At 40.8% G+C, this 17,567-nt stretch overlaps 1 protein-coding gene across 1 annotated transcript; it reads right to left on the minus strand.

The window, feature by feature from the left end:
* Positions 1 to 1,185: 1,185 nt before the first annotated feature.
* Positions 1,186 to 16,407, minus strand: ano7 (anoctamin 7). The gene is made up of 25 exons (XM_058633194.1): positions 16,323 to 16,407; positions 15,438 to 15,538; positions 14,235 to 14,292; positions 13,864 to 13,991; positions 12,642 to 12,749; positions 12,421 to 12,557; positions 11,491 to 11,548; positions 8,587 to 8,697; positions 8,338 to 8,503; positions 8,037 to 8,127; positions 7,666 to 7,762; positions 7,399 to 7,542; positions 7,128 to 7,265; positions 6,247 to 6,345; positions 5,962 to 6,064; positions 5,744 to 5,855; positions 5,220 to 5,274; positions 5,033 to 5,130; positions 4,424 to 4,593; positions 3,406 to 3,611; positions 3,172 to 3,317; positions 2,363 to 2,453; positions 2,079 to 2,198; positions 1,828 to 1,960; positions 1,186 to 1,746 (listed from the first exon to the last, which is right to left on the minus strand). The coding sequence occupies exons 2-24, from the start codon at positions 15,507 to 15,509 to the stop codon at positions 1,841 to 1,843; spliced, it is 2,628 nt and encodes an 875-aa protein (XP_058489177.1). The 5' UTR covers positions 15,510 to 15,538; positions 16,323 to 16,407; the 3' UTR covers positions 1,186 to 1,746; positions 1,828 to 1,840.
* Positions 16,408 to 17,567: the final 1,160 nt, after the last annotated feature.

A 17,567-nucleotide genomic window follows, 5' to 3' on the forward strand; every position in this document is an offset into this window, starting at 1 on the left:
GAATCTATTGTTTAGTGGTTTGCTTACATTAGCCATTATGTTCCCAGCTCTCTTTAAATCTATAGATATCAATTTTTACTTTGAAGGCAATGGACAATTTTATTCATTAATTCATCCTCTTTGCAGAGTTGCTGCTATATTTTACATTTTGTTTGCCTTATAATCCAACGATCCTTGTGTGGCATATGCAAGTTTCAAAAAGGATGTAATACAAACCAAATATTATGATCCAATCTAAAGCAACTTTATTTGTAAAGCACAGTGGATCAAAGTGCTCCCACATTACTCCCTGATGTCAAGCAAGGTCTTTTGTTACGGTTTTGAATGAAAGAGAAACTTTTAACAGCAGAAATTGCATGCTGTGCATGTCTTAAACACATTACAATGCAACATTTATATTATTATATTATAATTCCATTCATTAGACAACACCAGCTCTAAGGTAAAGCATCTGAGTCCCTGCCAGCTTTGACTGTGTCTTTATGGCAGTAACCAAACAGAAAGTGCAGAGGATACAAAGGTTGTCTATTGCCTCATATTATCTTTGATGTGGGAATGTGTATGTAATTCCCATAAAAGTCTATAAAGAGGTCTGTTAAAGAAATAAACTCTCTACTATATGCAGTAGATGTGCATAGTCAAATATGGCTTTGAAGAAATCTAAATATTTACACGAGTATGTAGTTTTATTTTCCATTATTTTCAACAACAGTTATCGATCAAAGAGCACATACAGCAATTTTCAGTAACATCATACCTGTTATTATCTACATATTGTATTATAAATTGTATTAAACTTACAAAATCATTTTATTTTAGATTACTGAAAATAAAATAGTATTATGAAATAAATTATAGCAACAAAAATACATTGTAACTATTATCAGCAGTTACCGCTCATATTCACAAAATACTAATTCTGAATAGAGAAATAGGTGGTGTAAATCTTGTTGAAGATTCTTTTGCAGTTGTTACACTGGATTATTCTTAACAACAACGTGGCAAAATGTTTAAGACCGTGCAGATCATATGCACTGACTGCACATGCTCCAGGAAGACAATAGTGAAATGGAATGTGGGCTAGCATGGTCACAACAACAAAACATAAATCCTAATTTTAGTATAAATTAAATGTTTATGTATGTACAGAAAAGATAAAATAAGCCAAAACAGTACAATGTTCCATAGATGTGGGAAGGTTGATATTGAGTCACTACTATCGAATGAAAGACGATTTAGCTTGAATGTTGACTGTGACAGTGTGTACAAAACATTTTTACACGACACTTGGACGTTTTTAAAGGTTCAATTTTACCTCTGCAGATTTTGCGAGGTTCTGTTAGAATTCCTGCAGATTTGTACGGAGACTGTTTGTCGTGTACATTTGGCAGTAGTCTCACACAATTCTGGTCATGCCTGCATACATCCAGGTTTGATGCTTCTGTAAGACATCTTGATGGGCTTAACACCTTGACCTCTTGCAGTGCGGTTTTAAAAACTTTGGCGATTCTGTACAATGCAAGTAAACTTGTGGCTGTCCACTAGACATATTATAGAAATCCATCTGTAGAGATCTTATGAGTGTTTGACATTTTAGGTCTAACTAACCTTACATAACTAACAAAGCCTTCCCTGAACATCTGAAGGGTCTTGCAGAGTTCTTGAAGCACAGTTCTTGTAGATTTCCAGCAGGGGTCTTGTACATGACTATCAGAGATCATGCAACTCTAGCACAGCTGTCAGAGTCTGCAACATATAATAGCATCTAAATATCTTTGCAAAAGTCATGTTGTTAATCATTCAGGACAGAGTTTTGTTGTGCTTCACCTTTCCAAATCAGTCAGTTGCCTTTGGGGATCCTATTCAGGTCTGGTGGTGGGAATTTGCTTTGCTTTGAGGCACGCCTTCGCAGGCTGGTAGTCAGGTCATCCTGCTCAGGAATAAGGTTTTTCCTCATGGACTGGAAGCACAGAACACAATTGTGACAAACTAGAATACAAACACAACTGAGTAGAACTGACATCATGGCAAATCACAATTACATAAAAGTATGGCAATTATTATGACTGTCACTGTACCCGGTTCTCAGCTAAAGCTGCTTTGGCCATGTAGTGCTCCCGCTTAATCCTTAGCTCCACCTCCTCGGGAATGTCGGGGACCATCATGTCGATCAGGCGGCCAACGAGGAAGACTACATGCTTGGGAAGAAACACAATGAAAGCCTTGATCAAGTCCCAGCATAAACTTGCCAAATGACTTGTCATCAAACAGTCATTCGGTTTCTAACCGCAGGTGAAGCAGTTGAACAGGGTGAACCTTTCACACTGCATGAAATGCTTCAGTAAACATGTGTAACACTGACCTCGAAGATGATGACAAAACAAAGTCGTATGGCGAGGAGGTGATAGTACTCTTGGATGTAGTCACCATTATCATCCCAGAAACCCACATACCTGCAGAGAACAACAAGATTGTATATTATTATTTAACTTAATTATATGTTAAGACCTTCCCCCACAACCCTCATGTGGAGGATACAGTGGTAGGAGATAAATAGATGGATGGATGGATATGTTAAGACCACAGAGAAGGTTAATAGATGTTGTCAAGGAGGACATGTGGACAGTTGGTGTGACCGAAAAGGACACAAGGGATAGGACAAGATGGAGGCAGATGATCCGCTGTGGCAACCCCTAAAGGGAGAAGTCGAAAAACGACAAAGAAGACGGACATTTAACCTAATTACCTGCATATGTTCAGTCTAACGTAAGTTAAGTCAATGGGTAAGTCAATCACAACAGCGGGAGAATCTCCAGAAAATCAAGGTGAGGACCAAGCACCAAGCTGCAGGAGGGAGGTCACCCGCTCACTGGAGTTCTTCCTCCTGGGTTCTCACATTATCATTATTATCTGGAGATTTGACAAGGGATCTGGGAGGAGAAGTTTTATGGACATTTGCATTCTCACACAAACAGATCCTCCCAACTAACAGTTTCACAAAAATGTACGAACTTTGGAGCTGGTCTCATAGCAGCTCAAGTCTCATGACTCACAGAGTTCTCCCACTGGACAGGATAAAGACGACCTTTCACTGCATCAGCAATACCAGCAGTATCAATATTATCGGTATGTAAATATATATGTTGGTATTGTTGCAGAAATGTTGCCTACCTGCAGGGTGTATTCTCGTCGTGATGGGTGAAGTTCTGTGGAGATATGGCCAGCGTGAAGTTGATGTACCCTTTCAGGGTGCTGTCTCTGGTGTAGCGATAGTATAGGCGAGGCAGGAAGGACGAGGTGAACGCAATAAGGAAAGCCTAAAAGATCAGAAAAGGTCAGATCCTATTGGCTGATGATAAATCACTGCTCCTCATGAGGATCATCATTCTGTATTAAGAGTCTTACATTGGTTAGGACGGCCACCTGTGTGATGAACTGCAGGATTAGGAGCCAAATACCAATGTCCTGCGCTCGCTCCACCACAGGGCGACGGTATTCAGTCACAAACTTCTGAGCGTCCAGTCGAATCTCCACCCAGTTATTAATGAGAGAGAAGAGCGGAGCGAGAGGGCACGCCGCCACAAAGATGGTGATGAAGCCAAACTGAATAACTGAGGAGGAATAGAAGGGTTTTAGCCGGAGTATGGAGCGGCATATATTAGCGTCACCTTATCTCTCTCTGTAATATGGGTTAGGGTTATACCATGCTTCTGAAGCATGTGTGAGGAAGAGGAGGATGAGCGAGAACATTTGCTCTTACAGGTCCAAGTGGAAGAGACAACCACGACTGTATAAAGTATGATGTGAATAAAATTGTATTAATTGTATCACATTAACACCTCCAATGTTCAGCTGGTGATCAACTGGTGATTACAGCGCTGGAAGTTGCACACTTTGTTTTTTGGGGTGAGCAGTGAGTGAGTTACGTGGAGTGGGTTGAAAATTGATCAGAGTGAAGCAGGCGTGAGAGAGAAACAGAAATCCTCTTTATTGCACTGCGCTCAAATGCTCTGCGACCAGAGGTGGAAAGTAATGAATTACATTTAAAAATGTAATTCAATGAATACATTTTTAAAAGATCACACACCATGAATTGGCACTTATTTAAGGTCCTTGAGTGAGTGAGAAAGTGAAAGCATTTGTGACCTTTGACCCATTTTGACTGATAAATTAGCACTTTAATTTGTAAAGATTTGCCTTTCATTAAAAACAATTCATGTGAGATTTATAACACAAGAAAGAACCCCATCCTTGTTAGTAACTTTTACTCTGAGTACATTTTAAACAAGCTACTTTTTTACTTTAACTTGAGTACATTTTTAGACCAGTACTTCGACTTAAGTACTTAAGTAAATAGTGGTACTTTTACTTGAGTAGAATATTTTAGGATTCTTTCCACACCGGCCCATCCGCAAACCCTCACCCATTTCCAGGTACTCGCTGAAGAGACCCTCACACGTCAGCAGCTGGTAGTCTACCTCCCAGGGAGAAAGGTCTTCCTTCTTCTGACCCTCGTCTTTTCCCTCCTCCGTATTCTTCTCCTTCTGCTGCTGTGGATTCATCTTCCTCTTCTGCATCCAAGACTTAAACTTCCTGTCAAAGAATGGGGACAGTCAGAGTGACATAACATCATCTGTCATACAGTACATGTCACATGACTGTGTATGACCGTGTGTTCATTACTGACTGACATTACCACTGCCCAACATTATTCTGGTATTCTGGATTGGCACCGTCGCCCCCGGGACCCTCACAAGGAGGATTAAGTGGTAGGAGATGAGTGAGTGAGTGAGTGAGTGAGTCAGTGAGAAATAACTGGAGGTTGAAGCCTATACTCCAACCACAAGGGGGCAAGATCTATCAACTATCCAGTGGCCATCCACCAGGAGATGGAGTGTAAAACCTATACTGCAGCCAACCATCAGGGGGCGGCGTTTTCGTCGTTGTAGACTGTAGCCAAAAAAATCCAAACATCTAGTTTACTCTTCTGGGCTGTGAGTTTAAATATGTGTGTTTGTGCAACAATATTTACGGGACAAGGAACTCCTGGATGTTGTTGATCAGCTGTTTTCCCACCATGATGACGAGTAGCTCCTGAGCCAGTTCAATAAGACATCCACCTGCTCCACACTGAAACGTCCAAACAACCACAGATAAACCCCCGTTTCCCTGTATCTACGCCCTGCGTGTCAATCCTAATAAACTTTGTGATAACTTACATCTTCATTGCGAATTCCAAACAGTGTGTTGTAGTGTCCAGGGAAACCAACAAACCTGAAGAGACATTATAAGTAAGCATAAGAAAGAGAAACTTACGGTAAACTTAAAAGGAGCATGGCTCTTGTGGTTGCTGTATGATTTCAGGCAACGGTACTATAGTCTATACGTCGTCTGCAGGTCACGGGTCGGGGAGGAAATTGTGGTGCATGCACAGAGCGCCAAGTCTGACTCCAGTCTGACTAAGTGTATGCATGCAGAAGCAATCAGACTATGAATATTATTATTCAGTTATGTTAGTCTGACTAAGACTAGCTTGATTTTAGTCAGACTAAGGCGTTTACATGACTGAATGATTGTCTAAAATCTGTCTTTTAACAACTGTCAGCCTGCAGGAGGCCCTGTGGCTGCTCTCCTCTTGCTATTCATTCCTATACCACGTTTACAAATAAAAATAATACAATTTTGAAAACTGAGTGTCTCCACAAAAGGCCTTTGCTCTCATAATGTCTGGCGGAGTTCTCACCTTCCTTTGAAGAAGGCGATGTAAATAGGAGATGAGTAGAAGTTGACAAACTGGAAGACGAAAACTTTGAGGATGAACATGTCCTCATACTTATTCTGGGTGCGATGCATCTCTGTGAGTCACACACAGAGAAAGACAGAGACTGAAACATCACTGCAACACACACTAAATCCATTATTAACTACTTTAACAAATAAATTACTAAAGGTGTGACTTACCCCAGCGAGTGAGGATTTGGGCCAGTGTGATGTAGAGCCTGGACAAAATGAGGATGACCAACAGGTTTAGCACTGACCCAGTAATACTGGCTATCCTTTTAGCCTGGACACAAACACACACAAACACACATCAACAAATCATGTGGATAAAAAGCCTGTAGCCTTGGCTTGAGGCTTACTGAACTGAACTGTATCGTGTTCTGATTTGTCATGATTGTGCCGTCTCACGTTTTGCTGTTATTGTGTCATCCTGTGTGCGTTATTTCATTTTTGTGTTGTACTCACAGACGAGCTGATGAAGCCGAGGTTAGACTTCTGGATGAGGATGCTGACGATGGTACGATACAGGATGATGGCGATGAGGCACATTAGCACAAGAAAGATCTGCACGCAGAGAGAATGTCTCACTAAACACGACCACCGTGTCCCACCTTACACATCTGTACTTCAGTACAGGCCTCTGTGCCAGCACCTCACCATCAGAACTCACACTTTTTTAATGAAAAACTATTGAATACTTTTAAAAATGCAATGACAAACAAATGATCAATAAGAAACAAAACTATTTCATTCACCGCTTTATATTTGAATTAGACTGCGCTTTCCAACAGGAATCAAACGTTCGTAAACAACACACTCACCCATAACAAAGATGCAAAAAGAGTAGCAATTTACCATCATAGCACACGGGTGTTCTTGATCGCACAGGTCATAATGGACCTCTATGGATACGTGGACAATGGATGTATGACGCAAAACATAAGTCCAAACATGTTTTTTGTGACTTTGATGTTTGAAATCCTTCTTTTTTCCTCAGAGACAAAAAGAAAATGATTTTCTCTATTGACTTTGGGGTGAGAGAGTGAATGGATAAAGGTGTCTTCAGTAGGAACAATTCTACCCCAAGAGGTCACTCCCAATTGTATGTCCTTGTATTCTCGGAGTGATGCGTTGTACAAGTGCGGGTACCAGTGGCCCTCACACATAACCATCCATGGTTATTGTCTTATTCGTTGGCAACCAAAACATGAGAGCACAACCAACTGCACGGGGAAGTGTTGTGCTCCATGAATCTCGTTGCAGGTACAGTGCTGACTATCTGTCACTATGTAACACAACTACACTTACTACACTTACTTAAAAAGGTAAGACACCGGGTGACTCACCAAGACTATGATGACAATACAGCCACTCAAAATCCTTTTGAACCGTTTGTTTTCAGGGAAATATGGTTCCTCCGCTCCAGTCACAGGGTTCCTCATGGTCATTGGCGCCATGGCTGTGAACTCAGGGCGAGGTCGCTCCTGTGGATGATGGAAGGGAGAGAGAGAGAGGGTGGGTTTCCTGCCGTTTGCCCGTGAATGCATCTCACTGACGATGAAGCAATTCACAGTAAGTCAGAGATTGTGTGACAGGTTCACGCGTCGAGGCAGTCACCTCACTCTCCTCGAAGTCGGAGCAGTTCCAGCGGTGAGACAGAGTTGAACAGGTTCTCTTCCAATACTCGAGGAAGGTGACGGCCCAAAGAGACATGAAGACGCTGAAGAAGACTGTCCCTCCATTATCAAACAGGATGCCCAACTGAGACACACACACATACAGGTTTGCACAGCTATTCTTCTGATGACATTGCATGCCAGAAAATACACACACGCACGCACGCACACACGCAGGACAGAGTAGTCGACTGGGGGGACATGTTACCTTGTAGGTAACACAGATGCTGGAGTAGTTCCAGTAAGTGCAGATGTTACATGCTGGACACATGAGGAAGTTGTTTCTAGTGTCACACACCTCCTTCCTACACACGCACACACGCACACACACACACGCACACACGCACACACGCACACACAGGAAAATAAAGTTTTAAATCATGTAGCTAAAACAGTAGCACGTGGAGTCCCTCAAGGAAGCATCCCGGAACCTGTGTTCTTGCTATTAAAATGTATTGAGAATTACAGGTATTAAGCCATAAGGTGGTTGGTCATAATTATTGAAATATACTGCATTTAAATATACATTATAATACAATGTTTTATATATCATTAGATATGAAACAGCTAATTACTTACACCGGAACGTCAGTTGCCATGAGCCACAAACCATTCAGGAAGATCACAGTCCCAATGAGAGACGCTGGCAACAGCCAAGCAGTGTAGAAACCTACCAGTCAGACACAGTTACCATGGAAACATTCAGTCAGACATCATAAAAACTCTGTGGTCAGACACAGCTGCCATGGTAACCTACAGCCAGGCATAGTTATCCTTTGAACTCACAGTCAGACAGACGTGACTATTGAAACCAGTAGTCAGATACACACAGCTACCATGTAAACCCACAGTCAGACACTCCAAAAAATGTCATAATTACCAAGCCAGGCAAAGTAAAGTGCTATCTTCTCTCCAAAGTACTCCCTAATGTGGTCCAATGGTTGGTAGCTTTTCCAGCAGGACCACTTGGCCCAGTACGTGTACAGTATCTGTCTTGTACTCAAAGACTGAGGGGACACTGTGGGCGTGGGCTGCATATAATCACCCTGCAAAGACAGATTTTTACAGTTATGTGGTCATTACATATTTACATGTGTTTCATGGGTTTGTTTTCTGGTGAGAAACTCACCTCATGCAGCGGGTAGGCGGCGGTGAAGACCTGCTCATTCAGCATTCGGTCAATTCCCACCTGTCCCCTCTTCACAGAACCATACGGAGTCCTGGCCAGAATCTCATACAACTGTGGGGACAAAGACACTGTCACTGCAGGGACAACTCTGCATGATGCATATTCATACTGTCCTTATTGAGCATATATGTTCTGCTAGGCGCCTCCTGCTTGGTAGTAATTGTTATTCCTGGTCCAATATCAACAGAATCAGGCCCAGTATGCTTCTCTGAGGGACTTTGTGAGTTACTAACATGACATTTCTATATATTTAAGAGGGAAACTAAAATTATATATAAATGATGCGTGTTTAATCTCGGGGATTACATTTTGGAACAGTCTAACATAAAACACTTTAAAAGAATATGCAAAATAAGGATGAAGAACAGCAGTTTAGCACAGTAGTTTTTACTTAGTTTTCGATTTAGTTCTCTGTTTTTGCTATTAGTAGATTTATTTAGCACCATATATATGTTACTATTGTGAACATTTAAAACAAGCACTTTAAGTTTGAAGTTCTGTGGAATATGATCATGAATATCTTTACTGATATCATGACACAACAGTGTGTTATAATTTTAAGCTCATATTGGGGTTTTTCCCCCCCACTTTTTTCCTCTAAACCGGCCCCCTCTTGACCTCGTTGGCCCTCAGGTCATTTGAGATTGACACCCCTGACTTGGATGAAGCAACTCAACCCAATTAACTACATAACAAATATTATTGTAACATTGTACACAAAAACAAATTGAGAACATTTTATTATGAATGAAAGAAAACGCTGCCTCAAATAAAACCTGTCAAAATTGATGGGAGAGAAAAAATAAATACACTTCATATGAACCCAGAAGGATTATGTTTGAATGTGCTGCTGAGAGAGATGGTGCTAAATTGTTTTTCACTGTCCTTGCAACAATATAGCGACAATAAAGCTGCTATTCTATTCTGTTCTTCAGTTTCAGTTAATTTGCTTTTTTTTTTTTTTTAATTATTTATTTATTTATTTATTTTTTAAACTTTTAAATGTTTTTTCAATTTTAGTTTTTGTTATTTTATTAGTATAATAACCTCCACTGTGCACAGGAAACACCACCTTCACACACCACACTGCTGGTCCAAGCTGTCACTGACTCTTGTATGTAAAACAATTACATCTGAATTTCATTGCACACTAGTTTGTAGTTCAGTTGTATTCCGGAAACATTTACAAAACTGCTTAAGCCGCAAAGTAGTGTTTGTAGATGTGTGCACTTTCTAACTAGAGTGTGTTTGAGGAGCAGGCGTTGGCAGCGTCCGTGTGTTGACTGAAGCTTCCTGCACGCCAAAGAAGCTTATCTTAGAACTAATGTGAGGATGGAGCCTACACCCTGTTAAGACCAGGACCAGGATCTGGGAATATTTGTAACTAGCACAAGCAGTTGTTAAGAAACTAGGTCAGAACTGAAGATGAAGACAAGGTTTATTACAACACATTCTTCACTTTACTTAAGTTAATTAAGCAGTTGTTAAGAAACTAGGTCAGAACTGAAGATGAAGACAAGGTTTATTACAACACATTCTTCACTTTACTTAAGTTAATTAGGCTATGTCAGAGTTAAGGGATTATCTATCATTAGCAGCACACTGTTGACTGATGTTGTTATCACACTTAGACAAACTAAAGAGAGTTTTTAACACTTATTTCTTCTTTCTTTTTTTTTTTTTAATGGCAGCTTGCACTAACGTCACTTTCAGGTCGAGAGTGTGGATCAGAATAATAACGTCTTTTTAAAAAACTAAATGAAAAAGAAAATAATTAAAATCTATTATAAATCAGTTTGTGAAAACAAGACAATGTTTGTGTGTTTGCGTTGTAGCTGCAGGCAGAGGTGGAAAGTAATTACTTGTGTTACTGTTATTGAGTAGAGAGTTTCTTATACTTCTTAAAGTACAAGAAACTTAACTTTTACTTCTTAAATTTTTTTTACGTTTACTTAAGGACATTTTTTTAACCCACAGTCAGACACAAGTACTGTATTTTGCTACATTTTTAAATCACATCAGTTACTGTGTAAAAAAAACCCAGCCTGAATTAAAAAATAATAATACATTCATGCACCAGAAACCTTTGCAGTGAATGATGAGGACAGGTGAGTGAAGAGGACAGGTGAATGATGAGGACAGGTGAGTGAAGAGGACAGGTGAATGATGATGAGGACAGGTGAATGATGAGGACAAGTGAATGATGATGAGGACAGGTGAATTATGATGAGGAGAGGTGAGTCATGAGGACAGGTGAATGACAAGGACAGGTGAGAAATAAGGACAGGTGAATGACGAAGCCAGGTGAGTGATGAGGACAGGTGAATTGGCCCTAATTAAGGTCCCTGAGTGAGTGAGAAAGTTAAAGCATTTGTGACCTTTGACCCACGTTGACTGATACATTATGTGTTAACATATTTTATTTTGTCAGCACGTTTGCCTTTAATTAAAAACAATTGTTGTCCTTTTTTGCACAACACAAGAAAGTACCTTGTAAAAAAAGTACCTCGGTAACTTTGCATTTTTAGATCAGTACTTTTACTTAAGTAAATTTTATCAAAAATAGTGATACTTTTATTTGAGTAGAATATTTCAGTATTCTTTCCACCTCTGCGTGTGACAGGGGACAGACAGAGTGAGTGATATCCGGACATTTTAAGCTCATGAAGAAAATAGAACATGGGAATATGTTCATGTGATCACATATTCCTCACATTTGTGGATAACACCATGTGACCAGGAGGTCACATGGTGTTATTCTAACTGGTTCTGGTCAGGTTGTGTTGTGTCCTGAGCTCATTTGTCCTGAGATGTGTTCACCGTGCTGTGTGTTTGTGAACTCACCACCTGGTGTCTTTGAGTTGTTTTAAAAAACGTCTCTCTGTCATTGCTGCCTAAAAACCTGTGAAACACAAACTGGATTAATTGTTTAAGACACTTCAACTGCTCCCTGCTCTCATTCTGCAACTGACACTCATACAATCGGAGTCATACAACTTTGATTGATTGTGCACAAATTACTAAGACTTTCCAGTTAAATTCAGACCTTAGCTTTGTTTGTCCTCTCTATTCTCAACTCCTTTCAGCTTTTGAAATGTTGAACATAGTGAGCTCATTAGTGAGCGCATGTATATTGTAGTGTGGTTGTATGAGGCACTACCTATGTTCACATGTGAAATATGTCTTCACTACCAAAAGATTTGATGGGAATTTACAATTGCATCGTTGATGTGTTTTGACATAATTCCCTAGAAGTAGGAGCAGCAGAAGAAGTTTCACTTCCCCGCCCTGTCTGTTATGCGTTTTATTTCCCTCCTCTAGCTCTTCCTTTTGGAATGGAAATACAGCAGGAGTAAGAAAATAGAAATAGGTCACGTTTACGAGGATCAGGCACATGATGGCACCAAACCAGTGAGTCATAATCACATCCACTGATCCAAATGACGATTGGCATATACATGTACCAGCTCTCTCGTTTCCTAAGGGGCTGCATCAGATTAGAGTTTTTGGATTGGCATGTTTCCATGACATATTTTTATTTCTATTAACTTGTGTCCATGTAACCATAGCTACGGACACATAATCAGAGCTGGTTGTGTTGTGTGTGTCTCTTAGTGGAAACATGGCTGCCAGCAAGAAAAACTGAAAAAAATCTTACATAGTGAAATTATGCAGAAAGCACAGTCTTTCGTACCTCATACAATTAAACTTAAAATAACACTGAATCATTGCTTTAATCTAAAAAGTTATACGGTAAAAAGGATGGAGTAATACCTTTCCAGCTTGTTATTCCTAAACTGACAGGTGTAGTAACAAACTGGTGGGTTGGGGACATCCTGGGCCATGGGGTTGGGGAGGGACAGCTTCAACAGGAGCTGTTCAGACCCAGTAATGTTTGGAGAGTTGACCACCTGCGCAAGCAACGATAGAAACGGGTCAGGACATGGCTGAGGACACAGGACAATAATCTTTGCTGAGACAGCCATGTGCTTTACCTGCAGGGGGACTCTCAGACTGATGTCCTCAGCGTAGTAACAGAGGACATTCCATGGAGCACTGAGCAGGACAAAGCAGATATTCTTCTTCGCATGAGAGACTTTCTTCTGCGGGGAGAAGGCAAACAAAGGAAATCGTCTCTGTCCACCAGGTCAGCTTCTGCACTGTGGAGTCCCACAGGGCTCCATACTTGGCCCTCTCACTGTCTCTTTTTTTTTTTACTCCTCCCCTTGGTCAAATATGACGACATTGTGAGGACATACAGCAATTCACAAAAGCTTGTTTGTTTCACACTTTGATCTACTGTAACTATGGTAACATCTGCAGTGCACGGGTGCAGGTGTGAAGCCAAAACATATGATACCAAATAGTTAATCCCTGAGTTACTGTATATTGTTTTCAGGTGACGCAAACATCTACAACATCTTCATTAAGGATTTTCAAACCTGAATGAAGCTACTAAAAAAACGACAACAGGGGTTTCTCTGCCTTGTTGTGTTTGGTTTTATTTCACCCGTGCTTGAAATGTGATATCACGGATGGACCGGAAACAAAACAAGTCAGGGGAAGGAAAAAACAACTCTAGCCTTCACTGATAATCTTACAGTGTTTTCTGGATTAAATGGGGTATAATTTCACCTCAGCAACATCTCTCACACCAAAAATATGTGTGTTACTTATTTAAAATGGTCCTCACACTTTGCTATAACTACAGTTAGCTTTTGTATTTGCCCCAGGCATATTGGGAGTTTGTTTACTGATGTGTGTTAAATGAGTGCATTTAGCGTGGATGTACTTTTTTTGTGTGTTTTCCTTGTTTAATTAGAGAATCCCCTAAATGCTGTTTACCAACCTTTTGTTGTGGATCTTGCTGGTGTTTACCTTTTATGTGACATTAACAGACTGCATAATGCAAACTCTTGACAACTCTGGAAAATGATTGCCAAAATCTCACAAAAACTGAGATAGCATGTTTTTTTTGTATTTGTTCCCTGAAGTCAACACAACAACAACCTTTAGTACTAAAAGAGCCTGTCTCCACCCAAATAAACAAATAATCTGGAGTCACAATATTAATATTAATAGTTGCTGACTCAAACTTTCACTTGCATTAGAAAAGTGAAACGTCATTGTCGTGTTGATTTATATAATTTATCACATTGTGATAAGACTGCTTGATTTTCTCGCCCTCAGTCTCTAGGTGCTGTTTGTTTTGCGTACCTCTTCCTGCAGCAGTCCAGAGCGACGCAGTCTGCTCAGAAATGTATCTCTCCACCTCTGGTGGGCGGGGTTAACACCTGCACCTTCCTTCTGTGAGCTGTGAGGCTCCTCCCACACCAGCACGAAATCTAATCAAAGAAAAGCACAGCCTTCAGGCCATCTGGACAACATTTCTACTCCAGTCTGACCTTTGACCTCTGTCAAGTTAGTTAACTAGCGAGTTAAAAATGTTGATGAGTAGCGTCAATGTCATCTCACATATTTCATCACTAATACAGTCATATGTTCTCCTGATTGACGTTTACACAAAAGTCTGACGACAGATCCTCTCCGCCCAACTTTCTGTCCCCTCTGTCTCTGGTTTTACTCACCAATTCGAGTCGACCCGTCACTGAACACGTTCCTGTCTAAAGGTTGAGCAGGTGCATTCTGAAAAATAATAACGGATTTAGCACAGGTAATATATTTACAGGCATGGAGTTTGCATGTTCTCCCCGTGTGTGCGTGGGTTTTTCTGGGTTCTCCAACTTATTTGGGGCTTAGGCAAATTAGACACTCTAAATTGTCCTGTGATGGACTGGCGACCTGTCCAGGGTGTACCCACCATGTAGCATAACACTTTCTAGTCCAGGCAAATTCTCGTTTTGGTCAAAAGAGAAAGGTCCGCTGGTAACCACACTCAAGGAATCAAAGAATGAGAGGAAACACAAATGAGGGTGATTTCCTGGTGAGAAATTGCCGCCACTCAAACGGAATGCGGGTTTGAGTACGGATGTATTTTTAATTGTGTTGTCTTTGTTATATTGTGTTGTCTTTGTATGTGTTGTCTTTATACCGTGTTACATTGTGTTGTCTCAGGCACCAGAGCGCCAAAGCAAATTCCTTGTATGTTTGTCACTAACTTGGCAATAAAACTGTTTCTGATTCTGATGAGCAGAATGCTCGTTTAAGTAAGAAATCAGACATGTACGCACAGGCAGCAATGCAAAGTGGCTCTCAGCAGGCACGGAACGGCCCCGCCCTCAGGCAGTGCCCCCCCCCACCCCGTTACTGAGAGAACAATAAGAATGTTGAATGTAATGTCATTCGAATTTTAAATTATCCTTACACTAAAATGTTGTGACAACAGCGAGAAAATACAGCCAACACTTTTCTATCCTTCAACATCACTCATCATTTCAACAGACGTGATTTTCATGACTTTCACTCTTTCTGCTGTTGATGAGATTTCTGACAGGCACACTGATGAGAGGAGCGACCAGGAACAAACATCTTGTGTTGCCTAAAGTTCTGTGCAAGTTCACTCTTCCTGTTTCCTTCAATGGCCATTAAAACCTCTGATTAGAGACAAGAACTGGGAAAGCGCTGCTGTGTCATTTGTTTAAGCTGTTAGAGCTACTGTTTTGACTGAGAGTGAGGATGGTTCTCAGCACAAAGGGTGCACACGGCACACCGACTGCTAACTGTGTGTCAGTATCGTCAACACACACTATCCTTTTTATCTGACATCTTTTCTGATTGTGTTGTCCAACAGTCAGTCAGAGTGTTGCAGTGAATAAGCTGACAGCAGTTACCGTGGTGACACTGCCGTAGCTGTTCCCCGGCTTGGTGTCCATGCCGATGAGCAGGCTGCCGTCGTCCTCCATCTGCCCCCCCCACCTTTCTCACTGTCCCTCTGCAGCAGAAACACACACACAAGTTCAATTTCAGACTTTCCTTCTTAATTTGACACTTTTCCAAATCTTCGTGCAACAATTATTCTGTTTTTATGAATACTCTATGTTCTAAAACAATTCCCCAATTCTTAACCAAACCATTTACTCTCAGAGGACCTTTAAATTTATGAGGAACAATATGTCCTCGCTTTTTCTTAATTGTATTCACACACACACTCACAGAGTGTTTATTTAAAAGCAGAATGTCGTTTAACCCGTTCTAAATGGAAATCACTCATATCATATTTGCTTTTTATTATCATTTGTTTAAAACTGACATATCACCGTTTCATTTTAAAGGTCATAACAGCAGATCTGTGTTGCCAGATCAGAGCCAATCCCCCCATACATGCAGCTATCTATACTTAAGGACTCTTACTGATTTCTATTCATTTGGGTAGCCTAAAAAGATGAGTATGGGTAATCCTAACTCCTAACCCCTTAGCCTAACCACAATTCAAATTGTAGCCCTAAAATCCACCAGTTCCTTCGAAATGAGATTCTTAGGACCAGGCTTTGGTCTCCATGAGAACTAGTGGTCCTGAGAAGGTCCGTGTTTATGCCAGAAATGGTCCTAAAAAGGCCATTAATTTAACACGCACACACACAGCGCAGCAGTAGTATCAACCGTCTCCTCGATGCCCGCGCTCCAAACTTTTGATACAAAATAACTCTAACTCTCACGCGCAGATTAAAGAACTTAATGATTCACCAAAAAACAGCTGATGGATCAGTCGCACTCACCTGTTCTTGTAGACGGTGACGGGACTCAGGTGAGTTCACGGGCGCAACAGCTGTGTACGTGTGTGTGTCGCTGTGTATGTGTGTGTGAGGGAGAGAGCTTAGCCCCGCCCTCCCAGCCCGTGCTCTGAAAGTTCATGTTGATATACAGTAGTTTGGTCAACAAACAGCACAGACTTCATTTATTTTCAGTGTTTATTTGTTTTCTGCTACTTAGTACAACACTGACTGTATCCAGTGAGCTTGAGCTGACTCAGGTAACCACACATCAGATGAGATGCACCAATGTGAAGACTGTGAGACAAAGACTAATACATTTAAGGTATCTAGAACTTCTCTAGAAAACTTGAAGACGTTACTTGTTTTGTCCCTAATAAATAAAAGTCCCACTTTCTACTACTGGGTGAACAGAAATGGAAATTTTCCAGAGAAAGTCCAGTGTTTTCAAACCAAAGCAGCAGCAGCAGCTCCTCAACAGTCCTGTTTTTATGGGTGTGAATGCTCTGGAATTGTGTGGATGCCAGACGTTACTATAGCAACGGTTATGAGTCAGTATGTTTACATGTGTGTCCAGATAAAACCAAAGACATGTAAACAACTCAAATTGTACTATATTTGTACGGTCTGACACATCTGGGTAATTCGATGGCGAGTTGAATTGCTCGGCTTTGACCTAGAAATAACAGAACAGCAGCAAGAGAAATGACAAAATCCAGACCAATTGGATTCAAATTTATTGTAATTCAAACACGTTAAAAACATGAAGGAATGAGAGTTGTTCCCCAGGTCCAGCAGCATTAGAAATAACGTTTCTAAACAAAAGTAATACAATTGCTAAAATAGACTCTATGAATAAATAAATAACCTAAAACCTCATCTTAAAAAGAGCACATAGTTGCACATAACTAAGTGCACAGTTGCAGTAGTTGATGTGTCTGACAGCCTCTGTGGAGAAGCTGCACTTCAGACTTGTTGTTCTCCAAGGAAGCGAGGCTGCTGCTGGTCATTTCTGAGCAGATTTACCGGAAAAAATCGGGAGTTACTGACATTCTACGTCTAGAATGTCAGTCATGAAATGCAGCACCAAACACTCAGTGAACACCAGTGCAGGAGAGTGTTTCCAACAGTTTGAGCAAGAACTAGGAGTCAGTGGAGAGAAAACACTGTCTTTTAACAGGAAGAAATCTCTGACAGAGCCAGCTGCTCCTCCAATGAGGAGCAGTGGAAGAGCAGCAAATAGTCTATGAC

The sequence above is a fragment of the Solea solea genome, chromosome 7 (genome assembly GCF_958295425.1).
Source record: "Solea solea chromosome 7, fSolSol10.1, whole genome shotgun sequence".
Lineage (NCBI taxonomy): Eukaryota > Metazoa > Chordata > Actinopteri > Pleuronectiformes > Soleidae > Solea > Solea solea.